At 46.5% G+C, this 19,302-nt stretch overlaps 1 protein-coding gene across 4 annotated transcripts; it reads right to left on the bottom strand.

Moving 5' to 3' along the window:
- Positions 1 to 1,394: 1,394 nt before the first annotated feature.
- LOC125627264 (uncharacterized) lies at positions 1,395 to 19,287 on the bottom strand. Of its 4 annotated transcripts, XM_075123358.1 has the most exons (5): positions 18,756 to 19,100; positions 13,744 to 13,983; positions 11,382 to 11,687; positions 4,630 to 5,198; positions 1,395 to 2,059 (listed from the first exon to the last, which is right to left on the bottom strand). In XM_075123358.1, the coding sequence occupies exons 4-5, from the start codon at positions 5,156 to 5,158 to the stop codon at positions 1,929 to 1,931; spliced, it is 660 nt and encodes a 219-aa protein (XP_074979459.1). In that variant the 5' UTR covers positions 5,159 to 5,198; positions 11,382 to 11,687; positions 13,744 to 13,983; positions 18,756 to 19,100; the 3' UTR covers positions 1,395 to 1,928. The 4 variants fall into 4 exon arrangements, with proteins under 4 accessions (XP_074979459.1, XP_074979460.1, XP_074979458.1 ...); XM_075123359.1 differs by lacking the exons at positions 13,744 to 13,983; positions 18,756 to 19,100 and adding an exon at positions 19,180 to 19,287; XM_075123357.1 differs by lacking the exon at positions 13,744 to 13,983.
- Between the last annotated feature and the right edge of the window lie 15 nt (positions 19,288 to 19,302).

Here is a 19,302-nt window from a genome sequence, read left to right as displayed (position 1 = left end):
CTGCGCGCTCAGTCTTCCCTTTTGGTCTGCGGGAATGGAGCCTGAATTGCTGAGGAGTACGCTGATGAGTCTCGCCAGAACGTCACATTTGGCAGTCAAGTTATTCCTCATGATCCACAGTGACAGTGAGGGCTCCGACAATGATATCGACTCGAGTAACGCATATAACACAAGTTTGCTTGTGGCATTCATGGACATGCTCACCAGCGTGGAACACTGTTTTTTGGCTTGGGAAACAAGCACTGAGTGGTGGGATCACATCGTCATGCAAGTCTGGGATGACGAGCAGTGGCTGCAAAACTTTCAGATGCGAAAAGCCACTTTCACAGGACTGTGTGAGGAGCTCACCCCCACCCTGCGGCGCAAGGACACAATATTGAGAGCTGCCCTGACAGTGGAGAAGTGAGTGGCTACTGCAATCTGGAAGCTGACAACTCCAGACAGCTACCGATTGGTCGCCAACCAGTTTGGAGTGGGAAAGTCGACCGTTAGAATCATGTTGATGCTAGATTGCAGGGCCATTAATTGCATCCTGCTCAGAAAAACCGTGACTCTGGGTAATATGCATGACATTGTGGATGGCTTTGCACAAATGGGTTTCCCTAACTGCGGAGGGGCAATAGATGACACACATATTCCAATTCTGGCACCAGCCCACCTAGCCTCCGAGTACATTAACCAGAAGGGGTATTTCTATATGGTTCTCCAGGCGCTTGTGGATCACCGTGGGTGTTTCATTGACATTAACGCAGGCTGGCCCGGAAAGGTGCATGATGCACGCATCTTTTGGAACACTGGCCTGTTCAGGAAGCTGCAAGCCGGGACTTTTTTCCGAGACCAGAAGATCATCATAGGGGAAATTGAAATGCCCACTGTGATCCTTGGAGACCCCGCTTACCCTTTAATGAAACCCTACACAGGGAGCCTTGACAGCAGCAAGGAGTGGTTCAACAACAGGCTGAACCGGTGCAGAATGACTGTGGAGTGTCCTTTTGGCTGTTTAAAGGGCCGCTGGTGCTCTCTGTATGGGAAGCTGGACCTGGCTGATGACGGCATCCCTGCAGTTATATCTGCGTGTTGTACCCTCGATAACATTTGTGAAGGGAAGAGTGAACAATTCGCTCAGGTATGGAACTCGGAGGTTCAACACCTGGAGGATGAATTTGAACAGCCAGAGAGCAGGGCTATTAGAGGGGCCCAGTGCAGGGCTGCAAGAATTAGGGTTGCCTTGAGGGAGCAATTTGAGGCTGAAAGCCACCAGTAATGTATGATGCCCTGCACAGGAGTGAAGTGCACTGGTTCCAATGTTAGTAGGAATCTATGTTTGCTACACTGACTTGCAGTGCATGTTTCTTTCCTGGGCTATCTTTTACTTTATGCAATAATAAATAATGTTTTCAAAGCCAAAAAATCCATTTATTGAAAAGACACACAACTGCTTCGGAAACAAAAAGAGCAAGGGGGTGGGGTAGAGAACGGTACAATCACAGATTTGCATATGTCCTGTTATCTATCATACTCAGCCTTCCTGTCTCGAGTGTTCTGCAATGAGTGCTACACTTCAGGATGGCTATACTGCCTGGTGATGGGGGTTGAGTGCAGTGGGTAAGGGTCGTAGTTTTCAGGGCTGGGTGGTGAAGCTACAGGTGTTGGAGCTGGTGATGGTAAGAACCCGGATGTTTGGGAAGGTGGGTTGGAGGTGACATGGGGGCACAAGGGAAAGAGTTTTGGGACAAGGGCTGCAGGGGTGGTCGGGCACAGTAGTGCTCCACCTGCATGGCTACAAGCGCCTGGATCGAGTCTGCTTGGCGCTCCATTATGCTTATCAGCCAATCCGTGCTTTGCTGCTGGAGCACTGCGCTTTTGTGCCAGCATTCCTCATTCTGCTGGCGGATCCTCCTTTCACTGTCCTGCCACTCCTGCACTTTTCAATTTTCATTACTTGAATGCCACATTATTTCATGCAACATGTCTTCCTTGCTTCTACTTGGCCTCTTTCTGATTCTTTGGAGACTTTTGGCCAGTGATAACACGGACGGCTGAGATCTCAAGGTTGCATCTGTAAAGGCAAAATGCAATACTTAACAGAGGCAGCATTGTTCACACCAGACAGAGCAATGATTCCCCCGTACTTAAGGGCAAGCACAGTATACACAATAGCATAATTTGCCTGTCCCAAAGCAAGCACACATAACCCACGGGAGCCCCAAAATGGTGAGTAAGCACAGGGTCAAGCATGACTGATTGTTTCACAGCTGTACTGTCCTCTGGGTTTCTGTGCCTTGGGGAGAGCCATCAGCGGCAGGGGGCCCCTAAACAACAGACTGGACTTCTACATAGAGTGCTTCCGCCAACATGCACGGGCTGAAATTATGGAAAAGCAGCATCACTTGTCCCATAACCTCAGCCGTGCAAAACACAATGCCATTCACAGCCTCAGAAACAACTCTGACATCATAATCAAAAAGGCTGACAAAGGAGGTGCTGTCATCATCATGAATAGGTCAGAATATGAACGAAAGGCTGCTAGACAGCTCTCTAATACCACATTCTACAAGCCATTATCCTATGAACCCACTGAGGGTTACCAAAAGAAACTACACCATCTACTCAAGAAACTCCCTGAAAAATCACAACAACAAATCTGCACAGACACACCCCTAGAACTCCAACCAGGGGTATTCTATTTGCTACCCAAGATCCATAAACCTGGAAATCCTGGATGCCCCATTATCTCAGGCATTGGTACCCTGAAAGCAGGATTGTCTGGCTATGTAGACTCCCTCCTCAGGCCCTACACTACCAGGACTCCTAGCCATCTTCGGGACACCACTGACTTCCTGAGGAAACTACAATCCATTAGTGGTCTTCCAGAAAACACCATCCTGGCCACTATGGATGTAGAAGCCCTCTACACCAACATTCCACACAAAGATGGACTACAAGCCATTAGAAACAGTATCCCTGATAATGTCACAGTAAACCTGGTGGCTGAACTTTGTGACTTTGTCCTCACCCATAATTATTTCACATTTGGGGACAATGTATACCTTCAAGTCATGCTATGGGTACCCGCATGGCCCCACAGTATGCCAACATTTTTATGGCTGACTTAGAACAACCCTTCCTCAGCTCTCGTCCCCTAATGCCCCTACTCTACTTGCGCTACATTGATGACATCTTCATCATCTGGACCCATGGAAAAGAAGCCCTTGAGGAATTCCACCATGATTTCAACAATTTCCATCCCACCATCAACCTCAGCCTGGACCAGTCCACCCAAGAGATCCACTTCCTGGACAGTACAGTGCTAATAAGTGATGGTCACATAAACACCACCCAATATTGGAAACCTACTGACCGCTATACTTATCTATATGCCTCCAGCTTTCATCCAGACCGCACCACATGATCCATTGTCTACAGCCAAGCTCTAAGATACAACCGCATTTGCTCCAACCCCTCAGACAGAGACAAACACCTACAAGATCTCTATGAAGCGTTCTTACAACTACAATACCCACCTGCTGAAGTGAAGAAACAGATTAACAGAGCCAGAAGAGTACCCAGAAGTCACCTCATATAGGACAGACCCAACAGAGAAAGTAACAGAACGCCACTAGCCGTCACCTTCAGCCCCCAACTAAAACCTCTCCAGCGCATCATCAAGGATCTACAACCTATCCTGAAGGATGATCCCTCATTCTCACAGATCTTGAAATACAGGCCAGTCCTTGCTTACAGACAGCCCCCAAACCTGAAGCAAATGCTCACCAGCAACCACACAACAGAAACACTACCCAGGAACCTATCCTCGCAACAAAGCCCGTTGCCAGCTCTGTCCACATATTTATTCAGGGGACATCATCATAGGACCCAATCACATCAGCGACACTATCAGAGGCTTGTTCACCTGCACATCTACCAATGTGATATATGCCATCGTGTGCCAGCAATGCCCCTCTGCCATGTATATTGGCCAAACTGGACAGTCTCTACGTAAAAGAATAAATGGACACAAACCAGATGTCAAGGATTATAACATTCAAAAACCAGTCGGAGAACACTTCAATCTCCCTGGTCACTCGATTACAGACCTAAAAGTCGCAATACTACAACAACAAAACTTCAGAAACAGACTCCAATGAGAAACTGCTGAATTGGAATTAATTTGCTAATTGGACACCATTAAATTAGGCTTGAATAAAGACAGAGTGGATGGGTCATTACACAAAGTAAAACGATTTTCCCATGCTTATTTATTCCCCCTACTGTTACTCACACCTTCTTATCACCTGTTGGAAATGGGCCATCCTGATTATCACTACAAAAGGTTTTTTTTTCTCCAGCTGATAATAGCTCACCTTAACTGATTACCTCATGGCACAGTGGCGCAGACAAGTTAGCCTTACTGGGACAACAAACACAGTAGCTCTCCTGAGAAACCTGCGCAAGCGCTTTGCCCAAGTTCTGGATGAGATCTTTGAAGAGATCACTGAGGCTGATTACCGCAATGTGAGAGAGCACATCAACGCCCTATTCTGCATCTAGGCATGCATGCAGCCCTAACCCTCCTCACCCCAAGACCCCGCACAGAATAACTTCCTTCCCAGAATAAAAGCCGCTTACCGGGAACCTCCTCTGGTGTTTGTCCTTCCCCATGCACCGGCCACCGCGACTGGCTACCTTCCTCCTGGCTTGAGAACAGCTCCTGGCTGCATGCATCTAGGGATTCCGACATGTCTTCCTCCACCTCAGCACCCTCGCTCCCACTTTGCTGCTGCTCCTCCTCCTCCTGCCTTGTTGAACTGGACTCTGAAGAGTCCATGTTGGTACTTGGAGTGGAGGTGGGGTCGCCCCCAAGTATTGCATCCAGCTCTTTGTAGAAATGGCAGATTGCAGAGGCAGCACTGGAGCGGTGGTTTGCCTTATGGGCTTTGGGGTAAGCATTCCACAGCTCCTTCATTTTAATCCTGCACTGCAGTGCGTCCCGGTCATGGCCCCTTTCCATCATGTTCCTTGAAATCTGCCCGAAGATATCGTAATTCCTACGGCTGGTGTGCAGCTGGGACTGGACAGCTTCCTCCCCACAAACACTGATGGGGTCCAGCACCTTGCCATTGCTCCATACTGCGGATCGCCTGGCACATGGAGGCATGGTCACCTGGAAAGATTCACTGAGAGCACTCCACGCCTGGCTGAGCAAACAGGAAGGGGATTTTCAAAATTCCCAGAGAATTTAAAGGGCAGGTCTGACAGTTGGTCACCTGAGGACAGGGCAGTAGAGTTCAAAGTGATGACCAGAGTGGCTAGAACAGGCATTGTGGGACACTTCTGGAGGCCGATCAGAGCGCACTAACAGACCATGGTGTCCACACTGGCACCACGGCACTCCAGTGGGGGCACAGCAAATGTTATTCCACTCGCCAAGGTGGAGTACCAAAAGCGCTCTAGCTGCGGAGTCAGAGCGCTCTACGTGCCTTGCAGTGTGGATGGGTAGTGAGCTAGTGCGCCTGGGGCTCCTTTAATGCGCAGTAACTCGCAAGTGTAGCCAAGCTCTCAGATACCGTAGGTATCCCACAGTCCACAGCAAGTTTCCCAGAATGCAGTGGGCACAGAGGCAGTGCAAGGTACTTTGTGTTATCCATTCAGAATGTTAAATTAATGCTGCATGCATGATTTCCTGTGAACAAAAGCCTTGAAATGCGATGTCACTAATGCAATGCAAGCTTAACAGTGTGAATGCACTCAGCTGAAATAGGTCTGTTGATTTAACTTATACTGTAACTTCTGTGTGTAGGCAGCACTAAGATAGACAAGCCCTCAGTATCAGAATGGCACTGGGCTGATGACCAGTGTTTAAGATTTCAATGGAGCATTTCAACACAATTTCTTATTAATGTAATAGCTTGAACTGACTTCCTCTTTGTTTGCAAGATAACCACAGCCATACTGGCAAAGGCTAAACAACTGGGCCAACCACTTGCTCAACACCCAGAATGAAGGACTGAGGCAATGGGAATTAGCTGTTTCTGGGGGGAAAGTCAAGTACTAGTTCTTGTAATAAAGCTGGCTTTGTGACAAGACTGGCTTCGAGCTGGACTGGAAACAGTTTTCCTGTCCCACCAACCCCACCCCCCCAACACACACACACACAAAAAACCCACCAAGATTGTTAAAAAAAATTCCCATCCCAAATCAGGAAGAAGAATTGAAATCTCAAAAAATGTGATTAACCAACAAATAACTATAAATTCAGATACACTGAAACATTTTATTTCTGTAATTTCCATTTTGACTTTTTTTAAATTTAAAATTAGCTTAAATTTCAAAACAAAGTTGCTTTAAAGTGGAAAACTGGAATTCTTCATTTTGGAAGTGTCAAAAGGAACCAACTTGACAATTTCAAAACTTTTTTTTTATTTTTCAAGTTGAAAAATTCATCAAAACTGACTCTTTCCTGTGGAAAGTGTCTGTTTAGACAGATTGATATTTTCCAACAAATAAATATTGTGGCAAAAAATTCTCAACCAGCTCTAGTGACTGTTAATGTGTTTGGGGCCGAGTTAAACTCGCAGCGACCTAACCCTTGTCTACAATATACTTGTCACTGAGTCATCAGCTTTCTGTCCAAATTGTCCCAAGACAAAAAGGATTCATCTACACTTCAGTTTTAATCCAGTGAGGAGACTTGCTTACAAACACAGCTTTCCCTAGTTTCATTACAACACAGTTGTTCTCTGACCCAGTTACAACACAGCTCATATGTTGAGCACAGACAGGATTTAACCTTGTCCTTGTAACTGGGCTAACATCTTGGCCGGTCCTTGCAACATTTTGACCCTGTTGCAGCTGAGTCAGGGACCAACTGTGGAGTAACTGGGTCCCCTGACTCAGGCCATGCCTACTACGGGGACTATACTCTGGCATAACCTCATAGTGTAAATGCAGCCAAGAGTGACAGAAGGGGTTTATCTATCTCTGTAGGAACACCACCTCCCCAAACGACAGTACCCAGGAGGACAGAAGCATTCTTCCATCTATCTAGCTGCATCTACACCAGGGGTTAGGTCGATTTAACTACAGCTGAAGCTGCTGAGACCCGCTGTTTTTGCTGGAGTTCTGAAAATAGACCCACTCTTGTGAATTGCTTGCGTCAATCAAATTTTGCATCAAATTAATTTTCCATCAAAATTCTTGTTCAAGAGCATATATGCTTGAGAATAATATAGGCTATAAATTCTGGGCCCAGTTCTCCACGGACTTGCACGTTTTGTAGACTTTTACCCCTTTGCAACATGGGTGTAAAACATTTGCAAATCATATACCCACTTGGCACTCACTTTGTACAGTTTTCAGAGGAACAGCCGTGTTAGTCTGTATTTGCAAAAAGAAAAGGAGTACTTGTGGCACCTTAGAGACTAACCAATTTATTTGAGCATGAGCTTTCGTGAGCTACAGCTCACTTCATCAGATGTATACCGTGGAAACTGCAGCAGACTTTATATACACACAGAGAATATGAAACAATACCTCCTCCCACCCCACTGTCCTGCTGGTAATAGCTTATCTAAAGTGATCAACAGGTGGGCCATTTCCAGCACAAATCCAGGTTTTCTCACCCTCCACCCCCCCCACACAAATTCACTCTCCTGCTGGTGCTAGCCCATCCAAAGTGACAACTCTTTACATAATCAAGTCGGGCTATTTCCTGCATAGATCCAGGTTTTCTCACATCCCCCCCACCCCCATACACACACAAACTCACTCTCCTGCTGGTAATAGCTCATCTAAACTGACCACTCTCCAAGTTTAAATCCAAGTTAAACCAGAACATCTGGGGGGGGGGGTAGGAAAAAACAAGAGGAAACAGGCTACCTTGCATAATGACTTAGCCACTCCCAGTCTCTATTTAAGCCTAAATTAATAGTATCCAATTTGCAAATGAATTCCAATTCAGCAGTTTCTCGCTGGAGTCTGGATTTGAAGTTTTTTTGTTTTAAGATAGCGACCTTCATGTCTGTGATTGCGTGACCAGAGAGATTGAAGTGTTCTCCAACTGGTTTATGAATGTTATAATTCTTGACATCTGATTTGTGTCCATTTATTCTTTTACGTAGAGACTGTCCAGTTTGACCAATGTACATGGCAGAGGGGCATTGTTGGCACATGATAGCATATATCACATTGGTGGATGTGCAGGTGAACGAGCCTCTGATAGTGTGGCTGATGTTATTAGGCCCTGTGATGGTGTCCCCTGAATAGATATGTGGGCACAATTGGCAACGGGCTTTGTTGCAAGGATAAGTTCCTGGGTTAGTGGTTCTGTTGTGTGGTATGTGGTTGTTGGTGAGTATTTGCTTCAGGTTGCGGGGCTGTCTGTAGGCAAGGACTGGCCTGTCTCCCAAGACTTGTGAGAGTGTTGGGTCATCCTTTAGGATAGGTTGTAGATCCTTAATAATGCGTTGGAGGGGTTTTAGTTGGGGGCTGAAGGTGACGGCTAGTGGCGTTCTGTTATTTTCTTTGTTAGGCCTGTCCTGTAGTAGGTAACTTCTGGGAACTCTTCTGGCTCTATCAATCTGTTTCTTTACTTCTGCAGGTGGGTATTGTAGTTGTAAGAAAGCTTGACAGAGATCTTGTAGGTGTTTGTCTCTGTCTGAGGGGTTGGAGCAAATGCGGTTGTATCGCAGAGCTTGGCTGTAGACGATGGATTGTGTGGTGTGGTCAGGGTGAAAGCTGGAGGCATGCAGGTAGGAATAGCGGTCAGTAGGTTTCCGGTATAGGGTGGTGTTTATGTGGCCATTGTTTATTAGCACTGTAGTGTCCAGGAAGTGGATCTCTTGTGTGGACTGGACCAGGCTGAGGTTGGTGGTGGGATGGAAATTGTTGAAATCATGGTGGAATTCCTCAAGGGCTTCTTTTCCATGGGTCCAGATGATGAAGATGTCATCAATGGCCACATAAACACCACCCTATACCGGAAACCTACTGACCGCTATTCCTACCTGCATGCCTCCAGCTTTCACCCTGACCACACCACACGATCCATCGTCTACAGCCAAGCTCTGCGATACAACCGCATTTGCTCCAACCCCTCAGACAGAGACAAACACCTACAAGATCTCTGTCAAGCTTTCTTACAACTACAATACCCACCTGCAGAAGTAAAGAAACAGATTGATAGAGCCAGAAGAGTTCCCAGAAGTTACCTACTACAGGACAGGCCTAACAAAGAAAATAACAGAACGCCACTAGCCGTCACCTTCAGCCCCCAACTAAAACCCCTCCAACGCATTATTAAGGATCTACAACCTATCCTAAAGGATGACCCAACACTCTCACAAGTCTTGGGAGACAGGCCAGTCCTTGCCTACAGACAGCCCCGCAACCTGAAGCAAATACTCACCAACAACCACATACCACACAACAGAACCACTAACCCAGGAACTTATCCTTGCAACAAAGCCCGTTGCCAATTGTGCCCACATATCTATTCAGGGGACACCATCACAGGGCCTAATAACATCAGCCACACTATCAGAGGCTCGTTCACCTGCACATCCACCAATGTGATATATGCTATCATGTGCCAGCAATGCCCCTCTGCCATGTACATTGGTCAAACTGGACAGTCTCTACGTAAAAGAATAAATGGACACAAATCAGATGTCAAGAATTATAACATTCATAAACCAGTCGGAGAACACTTCAATCTCTCTGGTCACGCAATCACAGACATGAAGGTCGCTATCTTAAAACAAAAAAACTTCAAATCCAGACTCCAGCGAGAAACTGCTGAATTGGAATTCATTTGCAAATTGGATACTATTAATTTAGGCTTAAATAGAGACTGGGAGTGGCTAAGTCATTATGCAAGGTAGCCTGTTTCCTCTTGTTTTTTCCTACCCCCCCCCCCCCCCAGATGTTCTGGTTTAACTTGGATTTAAACTTGGAGAGTGGTCAGTTTAGATGAGCTATTACCAGCAGGAGAGTGAGTTTGTGTGTGTATGGGGGTGGGGGGGATGTGAGAAAACCTGGATCTATGCAGGAAATAGCCCGACTTGATTATGTAAAGAGTTGTCACTTTGGATGGGCTAGCACCAGCAGGAGAGTGAATTTGTGTGGGGGGGTGGAGGGTGAGAAAACCTGGATTTGTGCTGGAAATGGCCCACCTGTTGATCACTTTAGATAAGCTATTACCAGCAGGACAGTGGGGTGGGAGGAGGTATTGTTTCATATTCTCTGTGTGTATATAAAGTCTGCTGCAGTTTCCACGGTAAACATCTGATGAAGTGAGCTGTAGCTCACGAAAGCTCATGCTCAAATAAATTGGTTAGTCTCTAAGGTGCCACAAGTACTCCTTCACTTTGTACAGTGTAAATGACAATGCAAAGGCTGCATCCAGACTAGGAAAACACGTTGTGTTAGAATGTGTTCATAACAGGTTTTAACTAACAGGATTTTAAACAGAATTTTGTGCATAGTAAAGACAGTAAACACAGAGTTAAAAAAATACACTGGTCATGGTTGGTTTTAGGGTTTGTTATACAGTGCTTGTGACTGTTGCCAGTTGGCGTGCGTGCTTTCTCCGTGTGCTGTCTCAGCTCTACGCAGATAGCTAGCCCAGCAGACCTTGACAGTAATACCCAGAAAGACCACAGATTCGGTTCAGTGGCAAAGGTGCTCAGCCAGGTTTATTGCCCTCAAGACACAGTACTAGCTTCCTGGGTCAGTATTTACAGGTGCACTAACACACCGCGTACCCAGTGGCAAGGACTCAGCTCAGCCAGCAGTGGAACTTTTTGCTGCCCCCTAGGCTGAAAAAGGGTTACGGCGAGATACGCCCCTATTCACCACCTGTCTTTGCACTTTACTCCTTATGTTTCAGACAAAACATCACTATTCATCACTTCCGTCAAACCATTTATCTTGTGCTTGGTTGGGGTGTAGTTGTGCTAGTCGGGAATGTGTTTACATATTCAGTTTGCTTTAGCAATGTGCCTAGTTCATGTAACAGACAGTGACCTTGCAGGCAAGCATCTGCTTTTTTGACAGGGCCTGACTTTTGCTTATTGCATAACTTTTGCTGGCTTTGGTTCAGGCTTCAGGCCTTGCACCAGGCGCCATGCTCCAGACTCTCTCTTTCTACTGCAGTGAGAATCAGACTGCAAAAGGGCCATTACTTCAGAGTGACCTGAACTTGACTCAGTAGGGTCAGATTCTCAGCTGGTGTATATAGGGGTTGCTCCACTGACTTAATTTAAGCTTTGCTGATTTATGGCAGCTGAGAATCTGATCCAATTCTAAGACTTAAAGTTCCTTTTACTCTACATGTGGTGTAGAGTCCTTATTGTGAACGACAAACAGTCAGGCCTGCTTACATTTAGAAACTATCTTGTGACCATTGGATGATCCTGTCCTCATCACCTCTTTCTGACCCCCAAGCTGTTTACCATCTTGTTTCCTGAGTTTGTGTATTACCCTCGTGCTGCACTTAACTCTAGATCTGTCCGCTTCCAGGTTTACATTTTTCCAGTTATCTTGCATGTCATTGTCCGGGAGTGCAGTTGGGGTCTTCCTGGGGTGCTGGCAACCAGTGATAATGATTCTACAGCAGGAACATTAGTTAACAACTCTGTAGATAGCATGTGAGTCAGAACAGACTCCAGTTCATCTCTGCATTGGGTCTGCAAGACAAACATGAGAAAAAAGTGATCCAGATCAGGCTCTGCTGCTTAAGTCAGCAGATGTGACTCACTCCACATGGGGAACAGTCTGGCTAAATAACAAGGTGCTATTTTTACTTTCATTTTTCTCTGCACAGTCCAACATGTATTTAGTCAAGTTTCTAAGTGGGGGGAGGAAGGTAACATAGTGCAAACAGTACTTCCCCATTCACAGGAAGGATAAGTGACTTGTGCTAGGCCACACAGGAAGTTTGTGGCAGAGCTGGGAAGAGAGCACTGCTCTCTGCGGTAATAGGCCCGACCTGCATCCACAGAACCACAGCCCCTCTTAGATAAACAGCTTCACATCTACGCTGCTTGTGTTATCTGTAAAACATACTCAACTGGGTCAGGTGCTTTGAGATCTACAGATACAGACACAGCAGGCCCTGATTCTCCGTTACCCTGCACCTTGTCCAGACATTTATACTGGCACAAGGTGGGCGTTAAAAAGATTCCATCCTGATTTGGTAGCATTTCACCGCATTTTGCAATGCAGTAAATGACTGCACTAGGTGCAGAGCATGGGGAACCAGGTCTATGGCTTGTGCTTACACCAGGAAAAAGTGGGGATTTTTTACAGTGAGATAGCTAACATACTGCAAAATCCTGGTTTAGACAAGGCGACTTGTCGTTTTACCTTGATGTGGATGGTAGGTTGGGGCGGGGAGGTGTCCCTCAACCAGCCACATCTATCTGAGGGTTTTATCTTGCCACCCATCACCTTTTCCACATCAAATCAATAGCGAAAGCTAATTCTCAGGTCGACTTCCTGAAGTCTCTGGCTTTTCTTCATCTTTGGGGTCAGGTTTTGGTTTTTGGCTGGTTTGGATAGGGCTCAGGGACAGATGGGAGTGTCAGTATTGTGAATGTCTGCTTATAGTGGAAAAGATTTTGCAAAGAGGAAAGTTTTACAGCATTCCCTCAGTATGGTCAAACTGTATTCACCTGATCTCCAGAAGTTTGTTCCACAGCCAGATCCCCTTCACTGAGAATGCTGTCTCCAGCTCTCAAGTGCTTAGGCCTGCACTTTGTGAGCTGTATTGTCTTGGAGGAGTGGTGGCTCAAAACTACATTGAGGTTAAAAAAAAACCAAAAAAACTACACTATCTTATGCTGGGATTTCACATGTCAGCTACCTTATTTTAAAAACACCCCTTAAAATTATATAGTCTAGACAGGGCCAGGTACGGGCACAGTATTTTTATTATTAGGCAAGATTTGCAGTTGGGAACACTGAGACAGGAAGCTGACTTGCCTGAGTGTGACTTTGCTGTAACTGGTCAAGTCTTGATCTGAATATTGTCCTGGGCAGGGACAGTGTTGTAGCATCTGTTACTGTAACTTTATCCTGAGTTGCACCAGCTGAGGACCTGGCCCTATTTCTGTTACAACTCTGGAAACCTCTCTGTACAGAATAAAGACATCAGGCAGCTTTACCCATGTGCCTCTCCTCTGACCTGGAGGGACCAATTCCAGAAGCGAGAGGGGTTCCTCATTCTTCACTCCCAGTCGGTCAGTCCTCTCTGCTGAGGCAGCTAATTAATCCAGTTGTGGCGGTGACTTTCACTATGTGAATATTTGTTTACATTGCAATTGGACTGAGACCGAACCCCCCCTTCTCTGAACTCGTTTCACAAAGGCCACTGAACAGCCAGCACCTGGCAAGAACTTTTAGTCTCCACTGACCTAGGTTGGATATGAAACAATAACCTAGAGGTGAATGATTCTGTATTCCATTAACCGTCAGTCAACCAGTGCATCCCTTGGATGATGTCTGATAATATGAGAACCCTGGGACACTCCATTAAGTTAACTCTACACGAGTTTAGAACCAACCAAGGGAAATGCTTCACAAAGGGTATAGCCATCCTGTGGCATTCACTGCTTCAAGGGGTCAGAGCTAATTACTACCGTTCTTGGCTACCAATTCCTGCTCCAACCACGAGGCATGACTGCCCATGTCCCAGTCTCTGACAATATGCGATGCTGTGCAAGTTGCTTCTCTGTGTCTCACCTTCCTTATATGTCAGATGGAGTCTGTAACACTGGTCTATCTTGCACTGGGGGACTGTGAGGATAAATTCACAATGTTTGTTAAACTCTCCATGATCCTTGGCTGGAAGGTGTATGTATTATTGGCAATGCTTCAGACTAGGGCAAAGCACACTCCTCTACAATGCAGCTGGCTACTGGGGCAACTGTGCCCAGGAGAGGAGGATTTGTTCCCAACAGCTGCAGGGGATCAATTTACACTCTGCAATGAAAGAGATTTGCTTTAATTGGCACATGGACAAAAGTTATTACCAATTGGTCATAAAATGACCCAGCCTTTTTAAAATCTAGGGTGGGGAAAGGCGGGGGGGGGCGCGAAGAGGTGGGGCAGGGGAGGTTCTGGCACTCCTGGTGGAGTGTGCCACCAGATCATCTTCCATTCTCAAGCATTCCATATTCCTCCCCTGAACAGTAGGTATTGGCCAAGGACAAAGGCAGATGCAGGAGCAAATGGACCATAGGCTTTATGTTTCCGATTTCTTAAATACTGCTTATATGCTCTGCTGTATCAGTAATCGGGAGCATTTTAGATCATTTGCAGTAAAATCTGACTCAACAGCCCACTGGAGTCAGCCTCCAACACAATGACTCAGGCAGACTGCAGTCATGAAAAGTGCAGTATCCAAATGTTCTGTTCAAAATTCAGATAAGTAGGCAAATGTCATCAGGTTCTTTGGCAGCTAAGATCTGTGTGAGGAGGCGCCACTACTACAAAGTTACCACAGTTACAATGAGGAAGTTGGTGTTGGTTAGAGTCCCTCCTCTGTAGGCAGCAGGAGTAAGACATAGAGAGATCTGCTGCATACCTTTCCACTTTCTGGAGACTGCAGAATCATAGCAAAAGACAGGTGTGGACACACTTTCCTTCACTGGAGAGAGTAAGATCTTTTATGCTGCACATAGCCTTGTCTATCATAGCAAACTTTGTAGCCATAATTCCCGCTTCATATTGCTCCACCATTAGCAGCAATGACAGACGTTATAGTGTAGATAAGACTCAGCCATTTTTTATCTTATCATCTAGCCCTACTTAGCATCTCTGGAGTCATACATGGGAGGAGAATTAAGTGAGTCCAGTGTCTTATCTAGTAGGCCACACTACCTTTTTGCTGCTCAGTACGTCTACTGTTCTTGCTGGCAGGGCTGGCTAATGTTTGCAGCTACAATGTTTTCTAGCGTAGATGCAGGCTATGAGCTTTGTTTTGCACTGACCTGAAAGCACTGAATGCATCCGATGAAGTGAGCTGTAGCTGACGAAAGCTTATGCTCAAATAAATTTGTTAGTCTCTAAGGTGCCACAAGCCCTCCTTTTCTTTTTGCGAATACAGACTAACAGGGCTGCTACTCTGAAACCTGTCAGTATGTTGCTAGTTAGTTTCTAATTGTATAGTGGAAACATCTACTCTGCTCTCTGTTGCAACATTTGATATGCACATTAGGATTTGAATAATTTTTATTTTTAGAGACACTATATTTTTGGTAGAAACTTGGAAGAGTACTGTGCTGTATACAGGGATAACTACTGCACCATTAAGAAGAAAGTAAACACTAACTCGTATTAGTAGTTCAACACTGCTGTTACAGAGTGAGACACACATCAAGGCTATGTCTACACTACGCACCTTTTAGCGACACAGCTGTGGGAGAGCTCTCCTGCCAACAAAGCGCTGTTCACACCGGCACTTTTTGTTGGTAAAACTTTTTTTGTTCAGGGGTGTATGTGTTTTTTTCACACCCCTGAATGACAAACATTTTGCTGACAAAAGTCCAGTGCAGACAAAACCACACTGCTCTCTTCCTTTGTGAAGATTTTACATTTCTACGTTCTTTGTTATTGCCTTTCATCTAAAATAAAGGCCATCCAGACACAAGGTAAATGTTTTCCCTTTGTCTATGGAAAAACATCACAATCACCAACAGAGGACAGAGTCATTTGTTAGAAAATGACAATTCTGTTTTGCAAAAATATTCAAGGTTTCAAAAGGTGGTTTTGTTCCCTTAGCGCTACTGACCAGCATGTTGCAGACTCAAGGTCACGTCCCTGCTCTCCCTGATTAAGAGTAGCTTTTCCATTCCAGATCACTCTAAATCAGGCAGATCAATGATTTGAATATAGGTCTCCCACAGCACAGGTCAGAACCTTAACCACCTGGCTGTAGAGTAACTCTGTCTATCTCAAAAACCTTCCTGATGAGGATTTTGTGGAAACTATCACATCACCAAATGTTTTGGCTTTAACAAGAGTATTTTACCAAAATGTCATTTCAGCATAAGTGTCCTGACTAGCTCCAGTAGGACCCAATTCTGCAGTCTTCCTCAAACACTTGATTTCCATGAGACTACTTGATTGTAAAATCAAGCGTGTGTGAGTCTTTCCAGGACCAGAGCTGTTGAAGTGTGGGCTTAGTCACCTGGATTTCTCTTTGCAAGCAGTCCTCATATAATACTCTTTTGTAGGTTCATCACAGTGTACTTTATTTACAATGTCATAGGCAGCTTCCTGTCCCATTACCACAAAAGGTGCATTCCAGTGGCAAGGATAACCCCAACATCTGTTTCTGCCTTGTCTGTCCTGTTCCTTCTTTCTCTAGCTCCTACTTTGGCTTCTTGGCATCTCCCCTGGTCCCTCACTCTCTAGCCGTTTGGTTCTTCAGGCATTTCTCTCCTTCCTTAAAGGAAAAGGGCTCTGATTTGTCATAATTAACACAGATTGGGGCAATGCCTTGACAACTCCCGCCTGCTTCCTCTGAAATGTTCCTCCAACTTCCAAAGGCACCCAGGCCACTGGGAGATTTTTCTTTCCCTGTGGATACGTTAGCCTCAATCTTTCTCCCAGCACCCAGTGTCCTAACCAACAAGCATCCCTCAGCAAAATCTTCTAGACCTGTCTCTTGTCACCATCCAACTCTCAGAGAGACTATAAGTGCTTGCTTTAATTGCTTCCTGAAGATTCCCCTCTCCCCCCTGAACTTGGCAAGATTATACAGTAACTTCTCACGTAGCGTTGTGGTTATGTTCCTTAAAAATCCTACTTTAAGTGAAATGATGTTAAGCGAATCCAATTTCCCCATGAGAATTAATGTAATAATGTGGGGGTTAGGTTCCAGGGAAATTTTTTTCGCCATCCAAAAGACATTATATAGCAGGGATCGGCAATCTTTGGAAAGCCCCTGGCGGACCGGGCTGGTCAGCATCTGCAGGTTCAGCCGATCGCAGCTCCCACTGGCTGCGGTTTGCCGTCCCAGGCCAATGGGGGCTGCGGGTAGCTGCGTGGGCCGAGGGATGTGCTGGCCGCACACACAGTATAAGTTTTAAACAAACAATTTAATACTGTACACAGCAATGATGATTGTGAAGCTTGGTTGAGGTGGTGGAGTCAGAGGGTGGAAGAGAGTGGGTTATTTCCCAGGGAATGCCTTACTGCTAAATGATAAACTAGCACTCGTCTGAGCCCTCAAGTGTTAACATATTGTTGTTAATGTAGCCTCACACTCTACAAGGAGCACGAATGGAGGGAAGAGACACAATAGATGCTTGGCAGTAGCTGCAAACATTCCCTGTGGAAACTGAACGTGATGATGACCCTATCCCACTGGGGTGCACCAGTCCCTCCACTTTCCAAACTGCCAGGGCCAGGGGGGTTGCATGTGTGTGTGTGAGAGACACACACACTGTGTGTGTGTGTGTGTGAGTGAGAGAGAGAGACACGCATTACCCCTTTAAGTACACTGATCCCACTCTAAGTACACTGCCTTTTTAAGTAGATCAACAAGTTGAAACAGCAGCTGCTGCCAGCAAGCTCCCTCCATCCTGAGCCCTGTCACGATCCCCCAGCTCTGTGGAGATGGGGTACAGGAGCAGGGGGACACCCTGACATCAGCATCCCTTCTCCCTCCGCTTCCCCCCCCCCCCAGCACAACAAGCAGGAAGCTCCTGGAAGCAGCTCCAAGGCAGAGAGCAGGAGCAGCACACAGCAGGGGGGGGGGGCACTCAAACTGCCTGGCAATTGAAAAGCCTGCTGGGCAGCTGCTGCACAGGGAACTTAGGGGCACTGCCGGCTCACCCTGGTTCCAAGCCTCCACCAGCTAGCGCCAACGGGCTGCTCTTCCTGCAAGCAGTGGAGAAAGCAGGCAGCTGCCAAACAACACTATAAGGGAGCATCGCACAACTTTAAACGAGCATGTTCCCTAATTGGTCAGCAACATAACAACGTTAAATGAGGAGTTACTGTCATCTACATAGGGGCAGTCCCTTTTCAGATGTCCTGAGCCCCCACACTGATAAACAGTTTGGCAATTTGTGGGTGGGGTGTCTTTCCTCTCTTCTCTTTTCTTCTCCAGCACTTTGTAGTCAGTAGTTCCTCATCTTTCCTCCCCAGGTCATGTTCTTTAAATGAACATGTTGTTTTACTAGGGACACCAGCTTCCACAAACTCCTCAGTGAATTTAACAGTGGCTTCCAGAATAGTGGGTTAGTACCTTCCGCACCCAAGACCTAGTGACTTTGGGTGGCCACTGGAAAAGCTATTCCAAAATAATGAAGTCCATGATCTCCCCAACCCCTCACCTGGCCTCAGCCACCCAGTGGTCCAATCCAATAATTTGTGCAAAGCCCCTAGGTCTTGTCCCCTGTGACCACCTGGCTGCCTAAAACTTCTGGCTGTATCGATCTGCTGACAGACCCATCTGATCTAAAATGGCAGCCTTTATGGTATCATAATCTGATGCTTTTTCATCCCACAGCACCCTATAAACAGCTTGAGTTTCTCACGAGAGGTTGATAGGGAGCCCATACCCTTTATACCCCGAAAGGCAGGGAGGGAGGCAGCTGAAGACCCCATACCCTCTTTACCCAGTCTGCTCCTGAAACCATCCGTTCAAACATTAACCAGAAGGCATCAGGGTCAAGCATATGGCCCATTTTGCACAGCCCCATGACCATCCCCCACTTATCACTCCCTGTCATGAGACTCACCAGTTTCTCCAAGAGTTGTTACTGCACCTGAGACTGGCCTGCAATAAATTGCTGTAGACTTTGTTGCTGTTCTGCTTTGTTTGTTCCCCAATGCTTACTTTCCCAGTATCTGTCATCCCCTGCTTGTGATTTATTACCAGCAGGTTATGCAATTTATTACCAGCAGGTCTGCAATTTGTTTGCTGCCCCTGGCCGATTATAACCATATTTATAAGCAATCGATGCTAATTGAGACAATCCCCCGCTGTTGTAACAGCTCCTCCGACCCCCTCCTATGTCCCACCTCCCCTGAGCAACGCTCCCGGCCCTGCCAGTACCGCGCAACCGCGTGCCAGGAAGTCGGCTGCAGACTCCAGGTGGTCTAGTGGAGGTCAATGACCGAGGGTTACAGCAGGGGGCGGGGCTGAGGCAGCGCGGAACCCACCTCTATTGGCTGCTGGCGAAAAAGTTGCTCCTATCCAAAACGGCGGAGCTCGCTCCTGGCCCCGCCCCCTCAGGAGAGGCGCTCCGTCCAATGGGGCGGGGAGGGGGCGCGCGCGGGGCTTTC

This window comes from Caretta caretta, chromosome 25 (genome assembly GCF_965140235.1).
Source record: "Caretta caretta isolate rCarCar2 chromosome 25, rCarCar1.hap1, whole genome shotgun sequence".
NCBI lineage: Eukaryota > Metazoa > Chordata > Testudines > Cheloniidae > Caretta > Caretta caretta.
This window is presented reverse-complemented; position numbering and strand designations above follow the sequence as displayed.